The 19,460-nt window shown below is 40.6% G+C and overlaps 1 protein-coding gene across 1 annotated transcript; it reads right to left on the reverse strand.

Moving 5' to 3' along the window:
• Nucleotides 1–12,467: 12,467 nt before the first annotated feature.
• On the reverse strand, nt 12,468–18,575 carry LOC115777473 (carbonic anhydrase-like). Its single transcript, XM_030725381.1, has 8 exons — nt 18,175–18,575; nt 18,001–18,057; nt 16,877–17,074; nt 16,069–16,187; nt 15,828–15,920; nt 15,607–15,669; nt 15,287–15,442; nt 12,468–13,910 (listed from the first exon to the last, which is right to left on the reverse strand). Exons 2-8 carry the CDS (start codon nt 18,032–18,034, stop codon nt 13,791–13,793), a joined length of 783 nt encoding a protein of 260 aa, XP_030581241.1. The 5' UTR covers nt 18,035–18,057; nt 18,175–18,575; the 3' UTR covers nt 12,468–13,790.
• Nucleotides 18,576–19,460: the final 885 nt, after the last annotated feature.

A 19,460-nucleotide genomic window follows, 5' to 3' on the forward strand; every position in this document is an offset into this window, starting at 1 on the left:
ATAACAAGAATCACATAATCAAACCGTCTAAAATCTATCCTAACCTAACCTTTATGCTAATTTCTGATCGTCATCTTGAGATGAATGAGACAAGAGGGAGTATACCACTGACGTAATACTGTGCCTGATAAAGTCCAAATGGGATAGCAGTGACTCAATAGAAAGTCCTCCAACTCCTTTGAAATTTAATCCAACATGGCAAAAATGAGCAGAGAAAAAGCCAAAAATGATTTTCCCAGTTCTTGAGTCCACAGCGGTTGGTTGAGGGTTAATCCTCTGGCAGTTCTCACTGAGCTCCAGAATCCTTTCTTCAGACGCTGCTCTCTACTCCATCCATGGAAAACAAGAGGAAGAAGCCCTGAACCTTCTTAAACTGCTTCCTTTCATACTCATTTGTCCATAAGCATCACATTATATCAGCACACTCAGTACTTTGCTGTTTCACAAAACCTGCCCAAACAGTGATCTACTGCGCACGGCTCATATTCTTTATGCTACCTTATTTGTTACATTGAATAGAATTATATTTGATTAGAATTATGCATGATTAACTAATAGCACAATTAGACTTCAAGAGTGAGCGAACAATCAGTGTGTGACGACTTAGCAAAATTAAGGCTTAGTGAAACCACACAAGAGATCCTGGGTATATTAAACTTGCTTCACAAACACACCCCATAAATGTGTAGTTAGCAGTGAATGACTTTGAGGGTTTGTGTCTCTGTCTTTGAGCAGGTTTACATAACTGGGTTCTGAGAAATGTTCCCCGTTCTGTACCCAGAGCCTGGCGCTACAAGATAAAAATGGAGCCTCGCCCACCCGGCCGACCCTAAACAAGATTATACATGCAGCATGTGGACAGAAAAACAAGCAGAACCACAATGACCTGACAGGCAGTAGGACAGATCACCTCAGTTTAAACCATGAATGACTTGGTCTTAAGACAGCCATCTCTATCTTAGAATGAAGTGAAATAGATGTAATAATAAATACCAGTTGACAAATAAAGCCATCTTGGAGAAGCCAGTGCACACTGACTCGTTACTGGAAATTTGGTGAATTTGAAATGAGTTAATCTTAGCTCAGAGTCTGATGGAGAATTAACCCTCAATAATTCTGCAAAGAGCAGACAGTATGGTAGATTAGTCTCAATAACTCTAAATTACTCAAACACAAACAGATAAATGATTTAGTCGTGCTTCAGGAGGCTCAGCAGGAGGTGGCAGAGCTGAAGAGGTTAAGAGTTTCACTGGGAGTGGCCAAGAGGGACAGGATTAGAAATGAGTCAATCAGAGGGACCATCAGGTTGTGCAGTTTGGAGACAAAGTTACAGAAACAAGGCTGAGATGGTTTGGACGTGTTCAGATCAGGGTTATAATAGTTTTGGATTTTACATTATAGTTTAGTTTTAGTTAGTTTTTACTTTTTTTCTCTAATTCAGTTAGTTTTAATTAGTTTTCAGAGTGGTTTTTCTCGTTTTTATTAGTTTTTATTTTTGGTTTCATGCTTAGTTTTAGTTAGTTTCAGTATTAGTTTTAGTATTTTCATACCTGATCAGGTGCAAGATTCAAGGTGCAAAAGTGACTATTGTGTAATGAAAACTTGACAAAAGATACCGTTTAAAGAAATATATTCAACAACCAACTGTTCACAAGACTAAATGCTAAATGTGTGTAATATTAAGGACACACATGAACATCAACAGGGAGAAACAAAGAAAAACATGAACTCCCAAACTCAATAAATTCTACAATAAACTCCACAATAAACTTCAGCATCAGTGCAGTAGATTAATAACGCCTACATGTGGTGTTTGACAAAAACAAACTCTTTGAAGGAGTCAAAGCTTAAATCCAGCTGCATCCTGATGTTCTCACCACCTGAAGCTGCTTCTGTTTTGGAGCTAGCTTGGTTAGATGCTGCTAATTAAACCTGCAGGGTCTTTGCGGCCTCTGTACATAACCTACGGAAGTGTCCGACCTCATGTCCACATTTATGCTTGTGTAGCTGGATTGTGTGTTATTACCTTGTGGTCGTGTGCAGGTGTTTTATATGCAGCGCAGGCTGGGACTTCTTTTTTGGTCCTCGCTCTTTGTGCTCAGTTTGTTGGCTGCAAACATATTTGTCCCTGTTTTTTTTCACTTTCTTCATTCCTTCACGTCCATCCTGAAAGTTTCAGCAGTCTCCTACCAGGAATTTGCTGACAGTTGTGAGTCCTTATATTGATGCTTTGATTATTATTCCTAATTCTCACTGATAAAGTAGCCGGAAACGCACAAGGACTAAACAGTTTAGTCACAACTTTCTGGGCTGCGTGGACCCAACAAGTAGTCCTGTTTCTCAGAGGCGCAGGCCAGGTTACCTTGTAGGATCAGAGCGGTTTCTGTTGTGAGCTTCTCAGCTGGACTTTGATGTTGCTGGTTTTTCCTGACTGAGAAATGTTCCACACATTTTTCATCATCCACAACAAGACTTTCGATTCTATCTGTGCTCTTGTACTCAAAGAACCTCCATACGGGACTCTGCCGCTTTCTCGGCAGACTGCAGCCATTACTTTGCGGACCAGCGCGGTGAGCGCACGCACGTGCGCACTCACACAGTTGTCCGATGGCGCTCCCAGCTTAAACTCGGAGAGCGGAAAAAATGATTTCATATCAATCCACAAGGCTTAAAAAAAAAACAAACAAGTAAATGAAAGTCAGGTTATCGATAATTTCAGTTAGTTTTAGTTAGTTTTGTAAACTCACAATTCAGTTTTAGTTAGTTATCGTTTTTTCCTTTTAATTATAGTTTTTATTTATTTCAGTTAACGACAATGTTTTTTCAATTTCAGTTTTCGTTATTTCGTTCGTTTTCGTTAACTATAATAACCCTGGTTCAGATGAGGGATAGTGGATATATTGACTGAGCAGCACAGTGGCACGGTGGTTAGCACTGTTGCCTCATGGCAAGTAGGTCCTAGGTTTGAATCCACCTTGGCTGGGGTCTCTCTGTGTGGAGTTTGCGTGTTCTCCCTGTGTTTGGGTTTTCTCTGGGAACTCCAGTCTCCTCCCACAGTCCAAAGACATGCAGTCACTGGGGTTAGGTTAACTGGTGATCCTAAATTGCCCATAGGTGTCAAATGTCTGCCAGTACAGGGTGTACTCTCGTGTTGTGTAAGCGCTTTGAGTGCTCATATCTGAGTAGAAAAGCGCTATATAAGAACTAGTTCATTTTACTCTGCCTCTCGTCACATGACACCTGGGACAGGTTCCAGCCCACCACGACCCAAAAAAATAATCATTTGAAGAAAATGGCTGGGTCCAGAGGAGGTGTTCAGAATTAAAAGCCAGTAGCTATTTTTAAAAATGCCCAGCCCCCTCTTTTTTTAAAATATGCTTACACATTTATTTTTAAATTACATGTTTTTCAACAGTGCAGTAATGCAGCTTGATTGTCTATCTTGAGGTCAATTCTATAACAAATACAAAATATACTTTGTTAAGAAGACCAAATTCAGTGGGTAGCATTTATAACTTGGTGTTCTTGTTGATGCTTGGGAAACAAAACCTTCCCAAAACTATTACAACAAACCACGTGTCATGTTATGTGAATGAATGCAAAACAAATTTGTTTTTTGAGCTAGTGTTTTATACTTTGATGTGTTAGAATTCATATTTATGGACAGAATGCACTTGAGCCTGAACAATGAATGAAATTCATATAGCTATTTTGGCAATGTAATTTACATTACAAAGTTAAGGGCAGCTTAAACTTGATTTCAAAACGAATAGTAAATCTGAAAAGATGTTTTACAGTTACTTTGATTTATGCTAAATTTATTAAAGTTTTAAACTGCAAAACAAGCAAACCTTAAATATATACTTAAATATATAACATTTAAAATATTAAATAACACCATTAACAATAGTGGCAATTTACTTTATTGCTCTGCAGAACAGTGTCTAGTATCACGTGTTGAAATGTTGTAATGCAGTTTAATCAGCCAAGGAGTGCCCTAAATATTTTGTTTTTAAAATAGTTTGCATAATGTGTATATTGACACTCCCAGCTGCCATAGGGCGTACCCATCTTAAATGAACTGTAGGTTTTCTAAGCACTGAGTCTGAATCATTTTTTAAATTACTGGCAACTTAAGAGATTTTCCAGTGCAGGTGCTCAGTGTGTTTTTCTCTCTTGAGCCTCTCCTATGACCTCTCCTCAGACTCTGACCCAGTGTTCCGTCGAGTCGCGTTTCCCCATCAGATACTGTTTCCCCACCGTCTCCTCGCCACTGCGCGCCGCCACTGCGCGCCGCCACTGCGCGCCGCCACTGCGCGCCCCACTCACTGCGCGCCACCCACGCACCATAAAACGGTATCTGATGGTGGTCATTGGGTCATCAGTTACCGTTCCCTCAGTTTATTACAGGGGGAACGGTATCTGATGGGTGACATAAAACCATCAGATACCGTTCCCCCTGTAATAAACTCGCCGCGATTTGACGGCATCTCCATTAGAATCAGGAACACTTTGCCGGTCCTTTTTCCTACTCACTCACCCGAGGTTCTAAGCGATCCGAGGCGATACTAAAGTATGACGCGGAGTACAGCATGCCACTGATTGGCCAGGGAGTGTCGTCACTAGCGGAGGCATGAGAGCGACTCCTTCACCACAATCATTTTAAACCCCACAGCAAGAAACTGGAGGCACGAAAAGCACCGGTTGAATGCTCAGACCGACAGTTCTCAGCGGTAGTTCTGCAACATGAGAGCCATCTGAAACACACACACAGCATACATATTATAAAGTTAACAATGATAACCTTCATCCATTAAAACATTGTACAGGGACTTATGCATGATGATGATATTAAACTGGCATTAGCTGTGAGCTTGCCTCTTTCTCATGTATTGTTGTGTTGTGTTATTCCTGGTAACAGAATGCTTTTGGACAGAATTAGAAAACACTGAAGTTTTCTACTATCAGACCACATTGTTGTGGCATTTGTTATGTTCAAGCTGTGTTCTTGAAGTGGACATGTTACGTGCACTTTTTATTTGAAAGAAGATATATATTATATGATAAAGTTCTTTTTTGTGTTTATTTGATTCCTATTCAAGACACTTTGATAAGAATGACTATATTGTTAATATAGGCTACAGAGTATCATTTTTTATCGTTTTTGGCTGGTGGTGTGCCTCGTGATTTTTTCAATGAAAAAAATGTACCTCGGCTCAAAAAAGGTTGAAAAACACTGGTTTACACGATCACATTCATCCTACAATTTTATTATCTGATACATCATCACAGGTAACGTCTCTGAATTTCAGAGCTAACACTGATCTTAGCTATAGTTGTGAGTCATTGAGTATTGTGTACTCAGTCAGATAGACTGGCTGTTTTTGGATAGTCTTTGTTTGTCAAACAAAGACTATCCAGCTAATGGTTTGTGATGATGACTTCAACAAAGGAGTATTGTAAAGGCCATCACAAGCCAACACCATCAATGTCCTGCCAAACACAAAGCCTGTTTTGTAACAGAACAGCAATAGAAGAAGCAGAATATTAATTCATAATGATATTCCATCCATCCTTTGTTAAACACAGTTTAACAAAGGATGGATGGAATATCACTGGAGCATCATGGAGGAGAATCTGAGTTCTCCTCCATATTTAGTAGCCCTAAAGTTGTTCAGATAATATCTTACACATAGAAGTTTCACTGTCTCTAATTCCTATCCTTAGTCCTGTAGTGTCCCACAATTTGCTCAAGATATCCAACTACATTTCTTGCTCAAATTACGAGGTCTCTAACTCATCTAGGGTTTCTGGCTGTCTTAATGCTGTCAGGACGGTAAGAAATTTTCTGCAGCTTGTTGATTAGACAGAAATAATCAGAAGGAAATATGTGTCCTTCTGATTATCAAGGGCTCCTGTCCTTTGTTTTCATGTTGGTGTATGCACTCTAGGGTTATCTAGCACAACCTAGATTACATGGTTAACTGGACTGTCCTTCAAAACACATGTTAAACAGCTCACCAAATATTGTTTTTTCCCTTTAAGACGTATTAATAAATTGAGATCTACAACCCCAATTAGAAAAAAGTTGTGATGGTGTGTAAAATGTGATGAGATAACCCACTGTATCACCTGAGCTACAGCTGCCCTAATTGATGATTGTTGACTGTTGATGATGGAACAATTTCAGAAATCACTGTCCATGAACACAATTCACGGCGCCATCCACGATCGCAGGTTTGAGCTATACCATGCAAAGTAGAAACCATATGTAAACACAGTCCAGAAATCCTGCTGTCTTCTCTGGGCCAGAGCTCATTTAAAACAGACTGAGGCAAAGTGGAAACTGTTCTGTGGTCAGACATATCAAAATTTGAACTTCTTTTTGAAAAACACAGACACCACATACTTTTTTAACACAAATAGCTGTACTTTCTACTCAGATTTTCAAAAGAGACTTTTTAGGTTTAAAATATTTAAGGGAAGTTTTTATTTCCCATCACTGTGCACCTTCAGACATTCTATTGATTTTGGCCTAAATGGCAGGAACAATAACACAATTGTGTTGGTTTATTCCTTACTGGGGATAATCACATGCTGTCATGGTCTCTGGATCTTTGATCCAGTTTATGGGTTTTGTTATTTTTGGTGTTTTGTGCCAAGTTCTCCCTTTTCTGTTATTGCTTCCTTCCTGTTTTATTTTGGCAGTTCTGCTCTGTGTCTTGCGTCTGGGTTAGCATCCCCTTTTAGTGATTATGTTTGTTATTCCCAGCCGTGTGCCCACCTGTTTCCCATCCTCTTGTTGTCCTGAAGTGTATTTATTGTCTCAGTTTCCCTTTGTGCCTTGTTTCCTCGTGTTGTGTGGATTCCTAAAAAGTGTGTGTTGTTTCTGGCTGATGCCCTGCTCAGCCTTTTGTGTGTTTATATTTTGTTTTGGTGTTCTCCAGCAATAAAAGCTGTTTCAAGATTCATACCACATTGGGGTCCTATTTCTACCTGCCACACAGCAGTCCAGGACACATACAAAGACATGAAAGAGGCAAAAACACATAATTTATGTCTCATTTATAGCACTATACTCAGGAGTTAAAGTGGTCCAGAGTGATCCAGAATGGCATTTTTGGTGCAGAAGTCCATAAGTTGTGGTCACGGTAATTCAGCATCTAGCTAATGTTATAGAAGAGTAATGAGCATGAATGGGGTAACGTTTTTTTAATCCATCCATTCATCCATTTTCTTGTGCTTATCCAGGGTCGGGTCACGGGGGCAGCAGCCTAAGGAGAGAAGCCCAGTCCTCCCTCTCCCTAGCCACCGCCTCCAGCTCATCCGGGGGACCGCAAGGTGCTCCCAGGCCAAGAGATATAATCTCTCCAGCATGTCCTGGGTCTGCCCCAGGGCCTGCTCCCGATATTTGCATTTTAAGTTGTAAAAATAATTCGTTAAGCATATTTGTGATTTTTACAGTAAAAAAATCTAACGTTTTTCTACTCAGATTTTATGTTTTTATTTGATTTTAACTCTGATGTATTAATACAATATGTCAAAATGAAAGAATAACTGTACAGTCACACACATGAGGTGGTGCTGAAAAAACGATACCAAACAAAGCAAGGCAAACAGTTTCTAAGGTGAACTACAAAAATGAAAACAAAAGTAGTCAGAAATGGGCAAATATACCCCGGACCCCAGAGGGTTAAAGATGGGAACCACCACCCTGGTCTGCCAATCCAGTAGCACTGCCCCAGATCTCTATGCAAAGTTGCAGAGGCGTGTCAACCAAGACAGCCCTACAACATCCATATCCTTCTGGAACTCAGGGTGACAGCTTGATGGCTCCCTTCACCTCCAGTGACCATCATCTGGTTTGGGGATTACCACCCCACGTCCTTGCAGCCACCGCTCTGAGAAGCACCCTCAATAATGGAACATGGCCCATTTGGACTCAATGTCCTTAGCCTCTTTTGGAATGCTGTCAACGTTCCACTGGAGGTGGGAGATGAAGCTCTCACGGACTGGGGCCTTTGCCGAGCATTCCCAGAGCACCCTCACAATACATTTAGATTAGATCAGATAAAACTTTATTAATCCCTTTAGGATGATTCTGTCAGGAAAATTAAGGTTCCAGTAGCAGCTTTTACAGGTAGCACAGGCACACAACACAGCAACATATGAATAAATTAAAAAATAATGAAACAAACAGGTATTTCTTTATGTTAAGTTGTGATTGGGCTCAGGCTGCTGCTGTCCATAGTCCTCTTCTCTGCCACCATCAACAGAGAGTCCATTTTCATGCCAACCACAGAGCCGGCCCGCCTGATCAGTTTGTCCAGCCTGGATGTGTCCTTCCTGGATATGCTGCTCCCCCAGCACACCATGGTGTAAAACAGGACTCTCACTGTAACAGTCTTATAAAACATCTCCTGGAGTTTCCTGCAGATGTTAAAAGACTGCAGGCTCCTCAGGAAATACAGCCTGCTCTGTCCTTTCCTGTACAGATGTTCTGTGTTGCATGTCCAGTCCAGCTTGCTGTTTAACCACAGTCCACTTGTAGGAGACTACAGCCTCCACCTCAGCTCCCTCAATAAGAACTATAGAGTCCAGGCCATGCTCTGAAGTGAGCCTGGCTATATCTAGCTGGTATCTCTCAACCTCCTCCACTAGCTCAGGCTCCTGCCGTACCAGAGAGCTGACATTCCATGTCCAAATAGCCAGTCTTCATTGGTCTGCCAGGGCCTCTGCCCTTGGCCATTGCCCGACACACAGTGCACCCAACCCTTATGACACCTCCTGCGGGTGGTAGGCCTACAGGAGGGCAGGCCCCTGTCTCCTCTTCAGGCTGTGCCTGGTCAGGCACCAGGTTTTTTAAGTGGCAGTAATTTCAAATGCAACTTTTCCAAATGCTCAACAAATATCAGAAAATACACAAACTTTGTGCAGTTTGTCACACAGTGTGTCTGCTAGCTGAAAGTCCAGCTGCTGTATTTCCCAGTGGACATGTTGAAGGCAGAGGAGACAGAAACACCACAGCTGCTGAATAAGTTCTTCAGACACATCTGGGAGAAGGAAGAAGATTGGACTGGTTGTCAAAATTCCTAAAAAAAAAACAAGGAGATCATGCATATTGCAACATCTGGCAGGGGATCACATTGCTCTTTATCACCAGCAAGGTTTTCAGTAAAGTCATCCACACAAGAATGCTACAGGCACTGGAGAGCCACATCAGACAGGAGCAGGCAGGATTTAGATTAAATCAATCCTGTCTAGATCATATTTTCACACTGCAACAGATTCTAGAACAGAGCAAGGAGTGGAATCCTCCCATTTATACCAACTTTGTGGATATGGAAAAGGCTTTCGACAGCATCCACTGAGACTCCTTATGGAAGCTTCTTCGCCATTATGGCATCCCAGCATAGATAGATAGATAGATAGATAGATAGATAGATAGATAGATAGATAGATAGATAGATAGATAGATAGATAGATAGATAGATAGATAGATAGATAGATAGATAGATAGATAGATAGATAGATAGATAGATAGATAGATAGATAGATAGATAGATAGATAGATAGATAGATAGATAGATAGATAGAAATCCACTATTGGAAATACAATTTCTAATGCTGAATTGCACCAAAGAACTTCCACAAAATCCATCACACAAGAAGTTCAGCTGCACCGATGGAGATGGATTGGACATGTGCTATGCATGCTGTCAGTGTCACTGCAGAGAGTAGCCTGGCAAAAAAAGAGGTAGACCAAAAGAGACTTGGAGGAGGACAGTGGAGAAGGAGATGAAGGAGCAGGGGTGGACTTGGGGCTACCTGGAGAAGTGTGCTTCAGACAGACCATGGAGGCTAGCTCTGGTGATGGCCTTATGTGCATCTATGCATGAAAGGTATTAGTTAGTTAGATAATTATGATTCAAACTACTGCAGCATAGCGCATATCTATGGCTAATCTCTGTAATAAAATGTTATGGTCAACAGTATCAAAAGCTGCACTGAGGTCCAACAGGACAAGAACAGAGATGAATCCACTGTCAGAGGCTATAAGAAGATCATTGGCAACCTTCACTAATGCTGTTTCTGTACTGTGATGAATTCTGAAACCTGACTGAAACTAAAATTTTATTTTAAATGTGTTATTATAAATTTTTATTTGTGAAGAGCAAAAGAGCTCTGACTCTTTGTCAGCCTGGCTACAGTGCTGAAAACAAACCTGGGCTTGTTATTATTTTCTTCAACATTTACATTTACTTTAATGGATTACACAGCAGTGGGGAATAAGTTTAATTACAGTAGAAGTCTTTCTGAAAGTGCTGTAACTAAGTTTAAGGATCTAATTCCTTCATTGTTATGCTCTTCAGTGCCAACACAGTGCAGAGCAGCTACCTAAACTCTGCTCCCAGTGAGGTCGATTATCTCCTCAATAGTTTTACATCCTCACTGCGTATAACTTTGGATACTGTGGCTCCTCTGAAAAGGAAAGCTTCAAATCAGAAGTGCCTGACTCCGTGGTATAATTCACAAACACACAGCTTAAAGCAGATAACCCGAAAGCTGGAGAGGGAATGGCGTCTCACTAAATTAGAAGATGCTCATTTAGCCTGGAAAAAGAGTTTGTTGCTCTATAAAAAAGCCCTCCGTAAAGCTAGGACATCTTACTATTCATCATTAATTGAAGAAAATAAGAACAACCCCAGGTTTGTTTTCAGCACTGTAGCCAGGCTGACAAAGAGTCAGAGCTCTGTAGAGCCGAGTATTCCTTTCACTTTAACTAGTAGTGACTTCATGGATTTCTTTACAAATAAAATTTTAGATATTAGAGAAAAAATGATTCATAACCATCTCAAAGATTATTCTTCATGTTCGGCTGCTTTCAGCACTGCTGGTATTTACAGAAGACCCTTTCTCTAAGATTGATCTTTGAGTTAACGTCAAAAGTTACTTCCTCCAATCACTGTGAGAAATCTTCAATGCACATATTATACATATTAATGCACAAATATGTAGGACCGCTTTTTTGCATTTGTGCAATATTTCTAAAATTAGAAACATCCTTTCTCAGACTGATGCTGAAAAGCTCATTCAAGCATTTATTACTTTTAGGATGGATAATTGTAATTCATTATTATCAGGCTGTCCTAAAAGCTCCCTGAAAAGCCTTCAGCTGATCCAAAATGCTGCAGCTAGAGTACTGACAGGGACTAGAAAGAGAGAGCAGATTTCTCCCATATTGGCTTCTCTTCATTGGCTCCCTGTTAAATCTAGAATAGAATTTAAAATCCTTCTCCTCACCTACAAGGTCTTGAATAATCAGGCACCATCTTATCTCAAAGACCTCATAGTACCATATCACCCCAACAGAGCACTTCACTCTCAGACTGCTGGCTTACTTGTGGTTCCTAGGATACTTAAGAGTAGAATGGGAGGCAGAGCCTTCAGCTTTCAGGCCCCTCTTCTGTGGAACCAGCTCCCAGCTTGGATTCAGGAGACAGACACCCTCTCTATTTTTAAGATTAGGCTTAAAACTTTCCCTTTTGACCTTGAAACCATTAGTTGTGTTGCTATAGACCTTTTTTTTTTTTTTTACTCCATTTATACTCCATTCTGCATTCAATCATTAGTTATTATTAATCTCTGTCTCTCCCCCCCTCTCAGCAGATGACCCCCCCTCCCTGAGCCTGGTTCTGATGGAGGTTTCTTCCTGTTAAAGGGAGTTTTTCCTTCCCACTGCCAGCAATTGCTGCTCATAGAGGGTCGTTTTGACTGTTGGGTTTTCTCTGTATTATTGTAGGGTCTTTACCCACAATACAAAGCATGTTGCGGTGACTGTTTTTCGTGATTTGGTGCTATATAAATTGAATTGAACTGAATTACTCCTCCACACTGAAATGAGTCAGTTGAGGTGTTTTGGGTATCTGATGGGATGACTCCTAGGTGAAATTTTCTGGGCATGTCCTACTGGGAGGAGGCTCTGGGGGAGGCCAGGACATGCTGGAGAGATGATGCCTGGGAAGGCCTCAATATTCCCCCAGTTGCAGTGGAGGAGGTGGCTGGTGATAGAGAGGTCTCGGCTATTCTCCTTTGGCTGCTGCCACCGCAACCTGGCCCCGGATAAGAACGAGGAGATGGATGGCTCAGTTTCTTGGGATTTTGATCTCATGTCAAGGAATTAGACAAAAATTATGCAAATGTCTTATTTATTTCATTTATTTATTTAGATATCACAGGATTGGACTGTTCAGAAGGATTCATTGTCCATTGATCAGGAAGGTGTATAGAAAATTATGTGCTAATCCTTTGTGGTGAATGGTGAGCAGATAATTTACAAAAGACATAAAAACTGGACCTGTTTTAAATGATAGATAGATAAATAAATAAATGCTTTCACAAAAGCAAAAACAAGGAGAACAACCAAAATCAAAAACCGCTGTGAAAAAAGACAATGAAACATCAGATCTTTTCTTCTTCTTTTTTTTTAATAATTGATGTATTTTTGCATTTATTACATGAAATAGTCTCATGTGCATTTCCATTTGTAATGTGACTATAAGCAGTTCAAGCTGTTTTACTGTAGACACACCCTAAAACATTTGATATAAGAAAATAAAAAGTAACATTGCTCTGGTCATTTATAAATACCTGTTATTTATGTAAGTTTAATAAATGAAGAACTGACAAAAGGCACTGGGAAAAAAAGAATAAAAATAAACAGTGATTTAACAAAAAAAATGAACAGTGCTTATACTTATTTTCAGCTCACCTTACGTGAGTCCTAAGACAATGGTTAATGCACTGTGGTGATAGGTAGTTCTTAAAAAAATGAAGACACTTGTATTGTAGGTCTACTGAGAGGTTTAAGCCAGAGCCACAGAAATGCACTCGTACTGGTGGCCTCTGGATGCACTGCTGGCTAAAGTTGGTTGGACATTTCTTCACAACCGACTGCCTTCCTTTGCATTACCATAATGACGGGTAATAAGTAAAACCCACTGGCATGAAAGCAATACCTGATAGGTGGTGGCTCCAACCGCTGTATAGTGTGTATAATGGTGGCTGTCACTACAGAAGAATAGCATGTCTAAGTTCAGTCACTTCCTGTTTTAGTGATATGACCAGTTTGTTTCAAAGTGACAAAATTAGGCATCAGTAAGCCTCTGACAATCTGAGCAGCTGTCTGCAGCACAATTCACAACACACTCAGTGCATAGAGAGAGCTTCAAGGAGTCGATAAAGGTGAAGTTTAAGCATTTAGAGGGATGTTTTTTCCATAAATAGGACTATATTCACCACATAGGTAACTGTTCATAAAAAGATCATTTGTGCTTTATACTAACAACTGAAACAATTGAAAAGCATGACTAGCCATGTGTATCTTTTTGATGAAAATGATAATAAAATATTATTGTTGAATAATTAATAATATTTCAAAAATAATTTACAAAAAAATACTAGATTCCAAAGATTCTGCAGTTATCAATAATATTCCCCATTGGAAAGGTTTTTTTAATAATGCACATATTTCAAAGAAAATCTATTTGATTATTAGGTGTAGAATGGCTGAAGAAACGACACAAATCACACCTTGAGGCAACTGTTTGTTGTGATTTGGTGCTATATAAATAAAATCGAATTGAATTGAATTAAAATAAAGAGAGTAGGGACTAGAAGTCCTGCATCATTTTCAAGGTGATTTCAAAAAAGCAAAAATAAAAAGACTGCATAGGGAAAAACGAGAATGTTCATCAAAAGGACAAACAAAGAGTAAGAAGATGCAGGGCTTATTTGAAGGATGCACGGACCAGGCGGCCCTTGAGAGGCTGTGGAGGGCGGTAGTTGTCCACCATGCAGCATGGAGCTTCTCCATCTCCAGTGAAGTGGAGGCTGCGGAACATAGCCATCTAATAAGGAGAAAAATAAAATTAAGATCATATTTGTGGGGAATAAGTTACATTAACAGCATGTGAATCATTTCTAAGATGTACAAGTCCATCATCACCTGCTAGAGCAGGATTACCTCATGACAGGGCAAAGCACAAAGTTTGAGATGATTCAAAGAACTTTTTGAGCACACTTTTTATAGGCACGTGCACAAGAGGCATCTGCATCACATGAACACACTGGGTACAGTTGTCTTTTTTATCTTGAAGGTTCAGTGTTGTAAAAGCCTCCTAATTAACCAAACAGTAGCTACAAAAGAAGCTAAATACCAAACAAAGCTCTAATTAAAGACTGGATGAATGTGACATTTCATTAAATCAGTGAAACAAAGCCCTGTAAGTACACATACAAGTTTGATGAGCAGTGGTTCCACATCAAGGTTTTAAATGCACAAAACATATGAATCATGGCCAAGGTGAGGATTTTTAATTAACTGTTTAGTCCAGTGACAGGGACCATACCTTTTCCCACTACATCACAGTGTGGGAGACGCCAGAGAATTACTATTACTATTAGTATTCTAGATGCAAAACCTAATCCAATAAATGGCAATACATACCAACTATTCAGAATACTGTTTTATGATGTACAACCATTTCTCAAATGCAAGTGTAGCAGAGTGTGTGTTGTACAGAGAACAGAGTGATTAAGTCCCATTAGTCCTTCTGTCCTCTGGTCAAATCAAAGTGTCGTTGAGAAAAGAGAAGTGCAATACTTGGTACACCGCACAGTCCCAGAGGACTGCGACCAGCTGGATCCTGTTAAATTACTTAAGAAGGTAACATTAAAAGGAGTTTTCTTCATACATTTTTGGCCCTGATTATAGGTATGAAGCGGCTGAAGATCTATGGCATTATTTTCTGAGAACATTCACACCACTGCTTAACAGGACAGCATCATGCAGTTTGCTGAACATCAGTGCTCCAGGATTTTCAAAGGAGGCAAAGGGTGGGAATACTGCCGAAGGAACAGAACGTGGTTTCTGCTACTGTGTGATGGTGCTTGAAAGTGAGCACAAGGGACGAGATGCCAATAACTCACGGTGTGTGTGTGTGTGTGTGTGTGTGTGTGTGTGTGTATGCGTTGCATGCTGGTGTGTGTGTCTGCACTCTATGTTGGTGTTGTAAATTGCAGCATTGAAAGTGAAATAAACATAGTGCTGAGTGCAGTAAGAGAAAAGACATGGAAAAAGTGTGTGTGTGTGTGTGTGTGTGTGTGTGTGTGTGTGTCTGTGTGTGTGTGTGTGTGTGTGTGTGTGTGTGTGTGTGTGTGTGTGTGTGTGTGTGTGTGTGTGTGTGTCCCATACTTGAGGAACTATGGGATGCAATGTAAGCACCTGTGCAGGGCTGACGCTGATTGGCTCCTTGAGGACGATCCAGGTAACGCTCTCCAGGAGGGGTGGCGTCGTCAAAGAGCCCTCATACGTCCAGTAAGCCAGAGAACCAGGAAGCAGAGTCTTTGGATCAAAGTTTGCAAAGGTAGTCTGCTTCCCCTGTATGAGGGAAGAGGAGATGGAAGAAAGGGAACAAGGAAGGAAAGAGAAAAGGAAAACCACTGTTAGCTTCCAAAGCTTTTAAACTCTTCTTCACAGACAGTATGAGCCCATTTGGATTCAGGAAATCTGTATTTTAGGAACTCCGAGGCAGCTGATTTGACCTTGTTCTTGATGGCCTCCAAGGCATCCAGCACTTTCTGAAGGCGGGGGTTGGCAGCACCAATCTGGAACACAATGTAAAGATATAAAATCATTTGATATTGAACTTTTTAAAAATTATTTTTAATCTTTTCCCCTCACAACCTTAAGGTCATGAATATTTAGAAAGCATCTTCCCACCTCTCGTGCAGTGGCTAAATGTGACTGATCACTGACCACTCACCTTTAGAAAGACCCCCACTACAGCAAGTCCGTCAGGCTTGTCAGCCGCCTCTCCAAAACTGGGGTACTTAGTGTTCCAGTGTACCAAGTGAAGCTACCAAGAAAAACACGAGGTTTACCTATTATCATCATCTATTATAATAGATATTTACACAGCACACCCACGGGTTTGTTTCAGCACAGAGGCGTTTCATTGTGTGCGACTGTTTTTGAGTTGGTGCAGCGTTAAACTCGTACAGTACCTCACAGGGGAACCTGATGCCGTTGACAGTGTGCTCGGAGCCTCTGTTGTCACTTCCACCCCAGTGGAAATGAAACTGCTTCAGACGGTAGGTTCCAGAAATAGGACCTCCAGTCAAGGCTGGTTAAGAAAGAATATCATAATCATTGGAGAAACAGTCAAGATAAGACAGACTTTGCGTATGCTGATCTTTTCTGGTCAAAATTTGGAGAAATGAAGGCTCCACTTTTATGACATTGCAAACCTTAAGGATTGCCTTTCACTGCATTTCTCTTGACATAAGGAAAGTCTCTGAAAGTATTTTTAAAAGGACAGAATTTTGAGTAAAATGATTCTTTGCTTTTTTTAAATGGCTGCTGGATTAAAGCTGAACAGTAAAAGTGTAACAGGGTGAGGTGCTGCAGAGGTCTGCTGACCTCCAGATAACAAAATGAGGTTGATAAAGATTAACTGTATGCTGACATCATCCCTCTTATCTGCTACAGTGCACACAGCAAGGGTGGAGGCATAAACAAGACAGATAAAGGTAACTAATGTTAGATCAGCTGGAAATGTGCACAATGACATAACGTTAGAATTCGTTAATCAAAGACTCCCAGGTCGAACTCTGACCCTTTTCCAACTGCATTATAATGAATAGCACATTATATTTGTCATACTGTGGTCCAGAGGGTTGAATAGCTGTACAAAAATGACAAATAAGATTACAGTGCACATGTAGACATTTATTTGATTATTTAGCAACATCTTACAAGATATGCCTAAATAACAAGAAACATGTCTTCTTTGTGGCTCTGAGCTGTACTCACTGGAGCTGTCTGTGTCATCCACAAAGTCCACCTGGAAGGAGTGTCCATTGTTCAGAATGCCTTTGGTGTTGGAGGGGTCGTAATTGATTTTCAGAGCTTTCAGAGAGGGGTCATAATGGGCCTCTTTGGGGACTATGTTGATGGGAGACTGTCTGGGGCCATTAGCTACAGGGAACTCTTCAGCCCATGTGTCAGGGCCTACAAATACAAATGTGCATACGTTAATGTCTTGCTCTCGTCTTCCCTTCAGCGCATATTCTGAGTATGCTCGTACTCCAGATGCATCACTCTTATTAGCTTTTCAAAATGTAAGGAAGTGTAAGTTCACCAGATTTATAACAAATAAACTTAGAACTTATATTTACTTAGAACTTTCTTACTTCTTCTGTTTATCAGGTAGTACGGGGTAAGGTAACACACAAGGTATCACAGTTAAAAAAGTACTTTTTAAAAAATACTTAAATTATAAAATAACTCATTTTTAGAATAAATAATGAATCATTTTAATGCAAGTATTAATCAAATACATTTATAATCTGTAACTATTATCCACAAATTGTGGTTTTAAAGGCCATTTGATGAAAAGTTACACATACATACAAAACCTTCCAGTTTTATTCCTATAACATGAAGGTACAGTGATAGAAAACAATAATGAACACTTTGCTTCATCCAGTGTTTGCACTAAAATGTATCGTGAGATTAGTGCATATAAGAGATAACAGCCTATTTCATACATAAAGTTACAGAAATATGTTCCACACAGATACACAGTAAGCCGCTGGGGAAGTCTCCTGGTCATATCTATCAAAACCAACTAACTAAATTTAATTTTTGATGTTATAAAATGTGTTAATAAAATATAAATATTATTGCGTTGAATGATTACATTTTTATGTTAAGTAAACAAACAAATAAATAAGTAAATAAATAAGAAGCCTTCGCTCCAGTAAAAGTAACCAGTGGTGTGTTTAAGTGATGAAACTGAGTGAAAACTGACAGACTGACGGACGTGATAAAGCCTACACTGCTGTCTGCAAACCTCAGCTAAGTGTGGCAGCCTCTTCTCAGCCCGTTAAACGGTAGGCCTGCAACAAACCGGGCTGCATGCTCAAGACCCTCACCGTTAGTTGGTCCGTATCCCCATCCATGAGACATGGCTGCTCCGACTCTGTGCTACCCTGGTAAGACAAAAGGAAAATTAATCCACGTCAGTTTGCGGGATGACCAAAAGGCGACTGATGATCTGGTGACAGACACTCGCTGCGGCGCTTTAAATACGCTGCTTCAGTCCTCACCCCGGTGGGTTTGGCTTGCCGCTTCTTAAGCGAGAACAGTGCAGCCATCAGAAGATGTGATGGTGGCGTCCTTCACTATCGGGGCCCTCCTCCTCTCTCCTTTGCCCCCCTGCCGCCCACAGCTCCCTTTTATTCCAGAATATGCGGAGGCAGAGATTTGGAGCTCTGTGATGGTGGTTTTCAGACCGCTCTGTCCTCTCCCGGCCGAGAAGCATTAGTACCTGATGCGCGCACATCCACACACGCATCTGTCCCAACAGCCCGCGCTCCACTCTGCTGATGCTGTGTTTAGGGTCCTCCAGCGGATTTTATTGTAATATTGGAAAGCAGACATTTTTTAACCTCCTGCCAGCTCTTACTGGTGCAGGCTACTGCTGTGTAAGCTTTGTGAGCGGGACGTTCCTGCCTTCGCACGGCCGGTTAGAGGAGCCTATTTGTGGACTGGAGTCTTCAGCCCATCCTGTCAAAACACACACACACACACACACACACACACACACACACACACACACACACACACACACACACACACACACGCATGCACCTTTCCTACCAAAATAACAGCCCTTGTTTTCAGAAGCTTAACTGAAAGGGTCAAACCTCACAGAAATAATGCAGTACTGGAGGTACTGATGGAATCATCTCAGTTTACTTGATTTGTCCTCTGGTTTCTGTGGTGAATAAAGACATAAAAGACTGGGTAGCTCAGGAAGTAGAGCAGGTCAGGTCTACTAATCAGAGGGTTGGTGGTTTGATCCCTGGCTGTTCAAGTCTGCATGTCAAAGTATCCTTGGGCAAGACACTGAACCCCGAGTTGCTCCTTATGTGTACACTGGAGTGTGTATGTTAGATAGAAAGCACTTAGACACAGAGAGTGCTTGTATAAATGTGTGTGTGAATGAGACATGCTGTATAAAGTACTTTGAGTGCTCATGTAGAGTAGAACTATTTATATATATACCATTTACCATGAAAGAATATGTAGTTATTTTATAAGCTGTTGCTTATAAAATTTCCCAGCATACCAGCTTTAAATCCTGCCTTATAGAAAACACAAACTCTATATAGACAAAATTATTGGACCTTCCTTCTTAATCTTTAGATTCATTTGTTTTGAGGTGTATAAATCAAGCAGCTATCCTGCAGCTCAGTGAATTTAAGTGAGATACTAAAATAGGACGCCACTGTGGCAACAAGTCACTTTAAGTAGCAAAACTGCAAAGTGGATGCATTTTTACTTCCTGTATACGACAATCCTGGGCAAGACACCACCTTATCTGTCATCT

This window comes from Archocentrus centrarchus, unplaced genomic scaffold (assembly GCF_007364275.1).
Source record: "Archocentrus centrarchus isolate MPI-CPG fArcCen1 unplaced genomic scaffold, fArcCen1 scaffold_54_ctg1, whole genome shotgun sequence".
Lineage (NCBI taxonomy): Eukaryota > Metazoa > Chordata > Actinopteri > Cichliformes > Cichlidae > Archocentrus > Archocentrus centrarchus.

Excerpts from the sequence above, each read along its gene's own strand:
- LOC115777473 (XM_030725381.1), bottom strand. The coding sequence starts at position 18,034 with ATGTCTCATGGATGGGGATACGGACCAACTAACG. Across the intron at positions 16,188-16,876 it reads GGATGACACAGACAGCTCCA|CCTTGACTGGAGGTCCTATT; the intron begins GTGAGTACAGCT and ends TTTCTTAACCAG. Across the intron at positions 15,443-15,606 it reads TGGAGGCCATCAAGAACAAG|GGGAAGCAGACTACCTTTGC; the intron begins GTCAAATCAGCT and ends TCCCTCATACAG.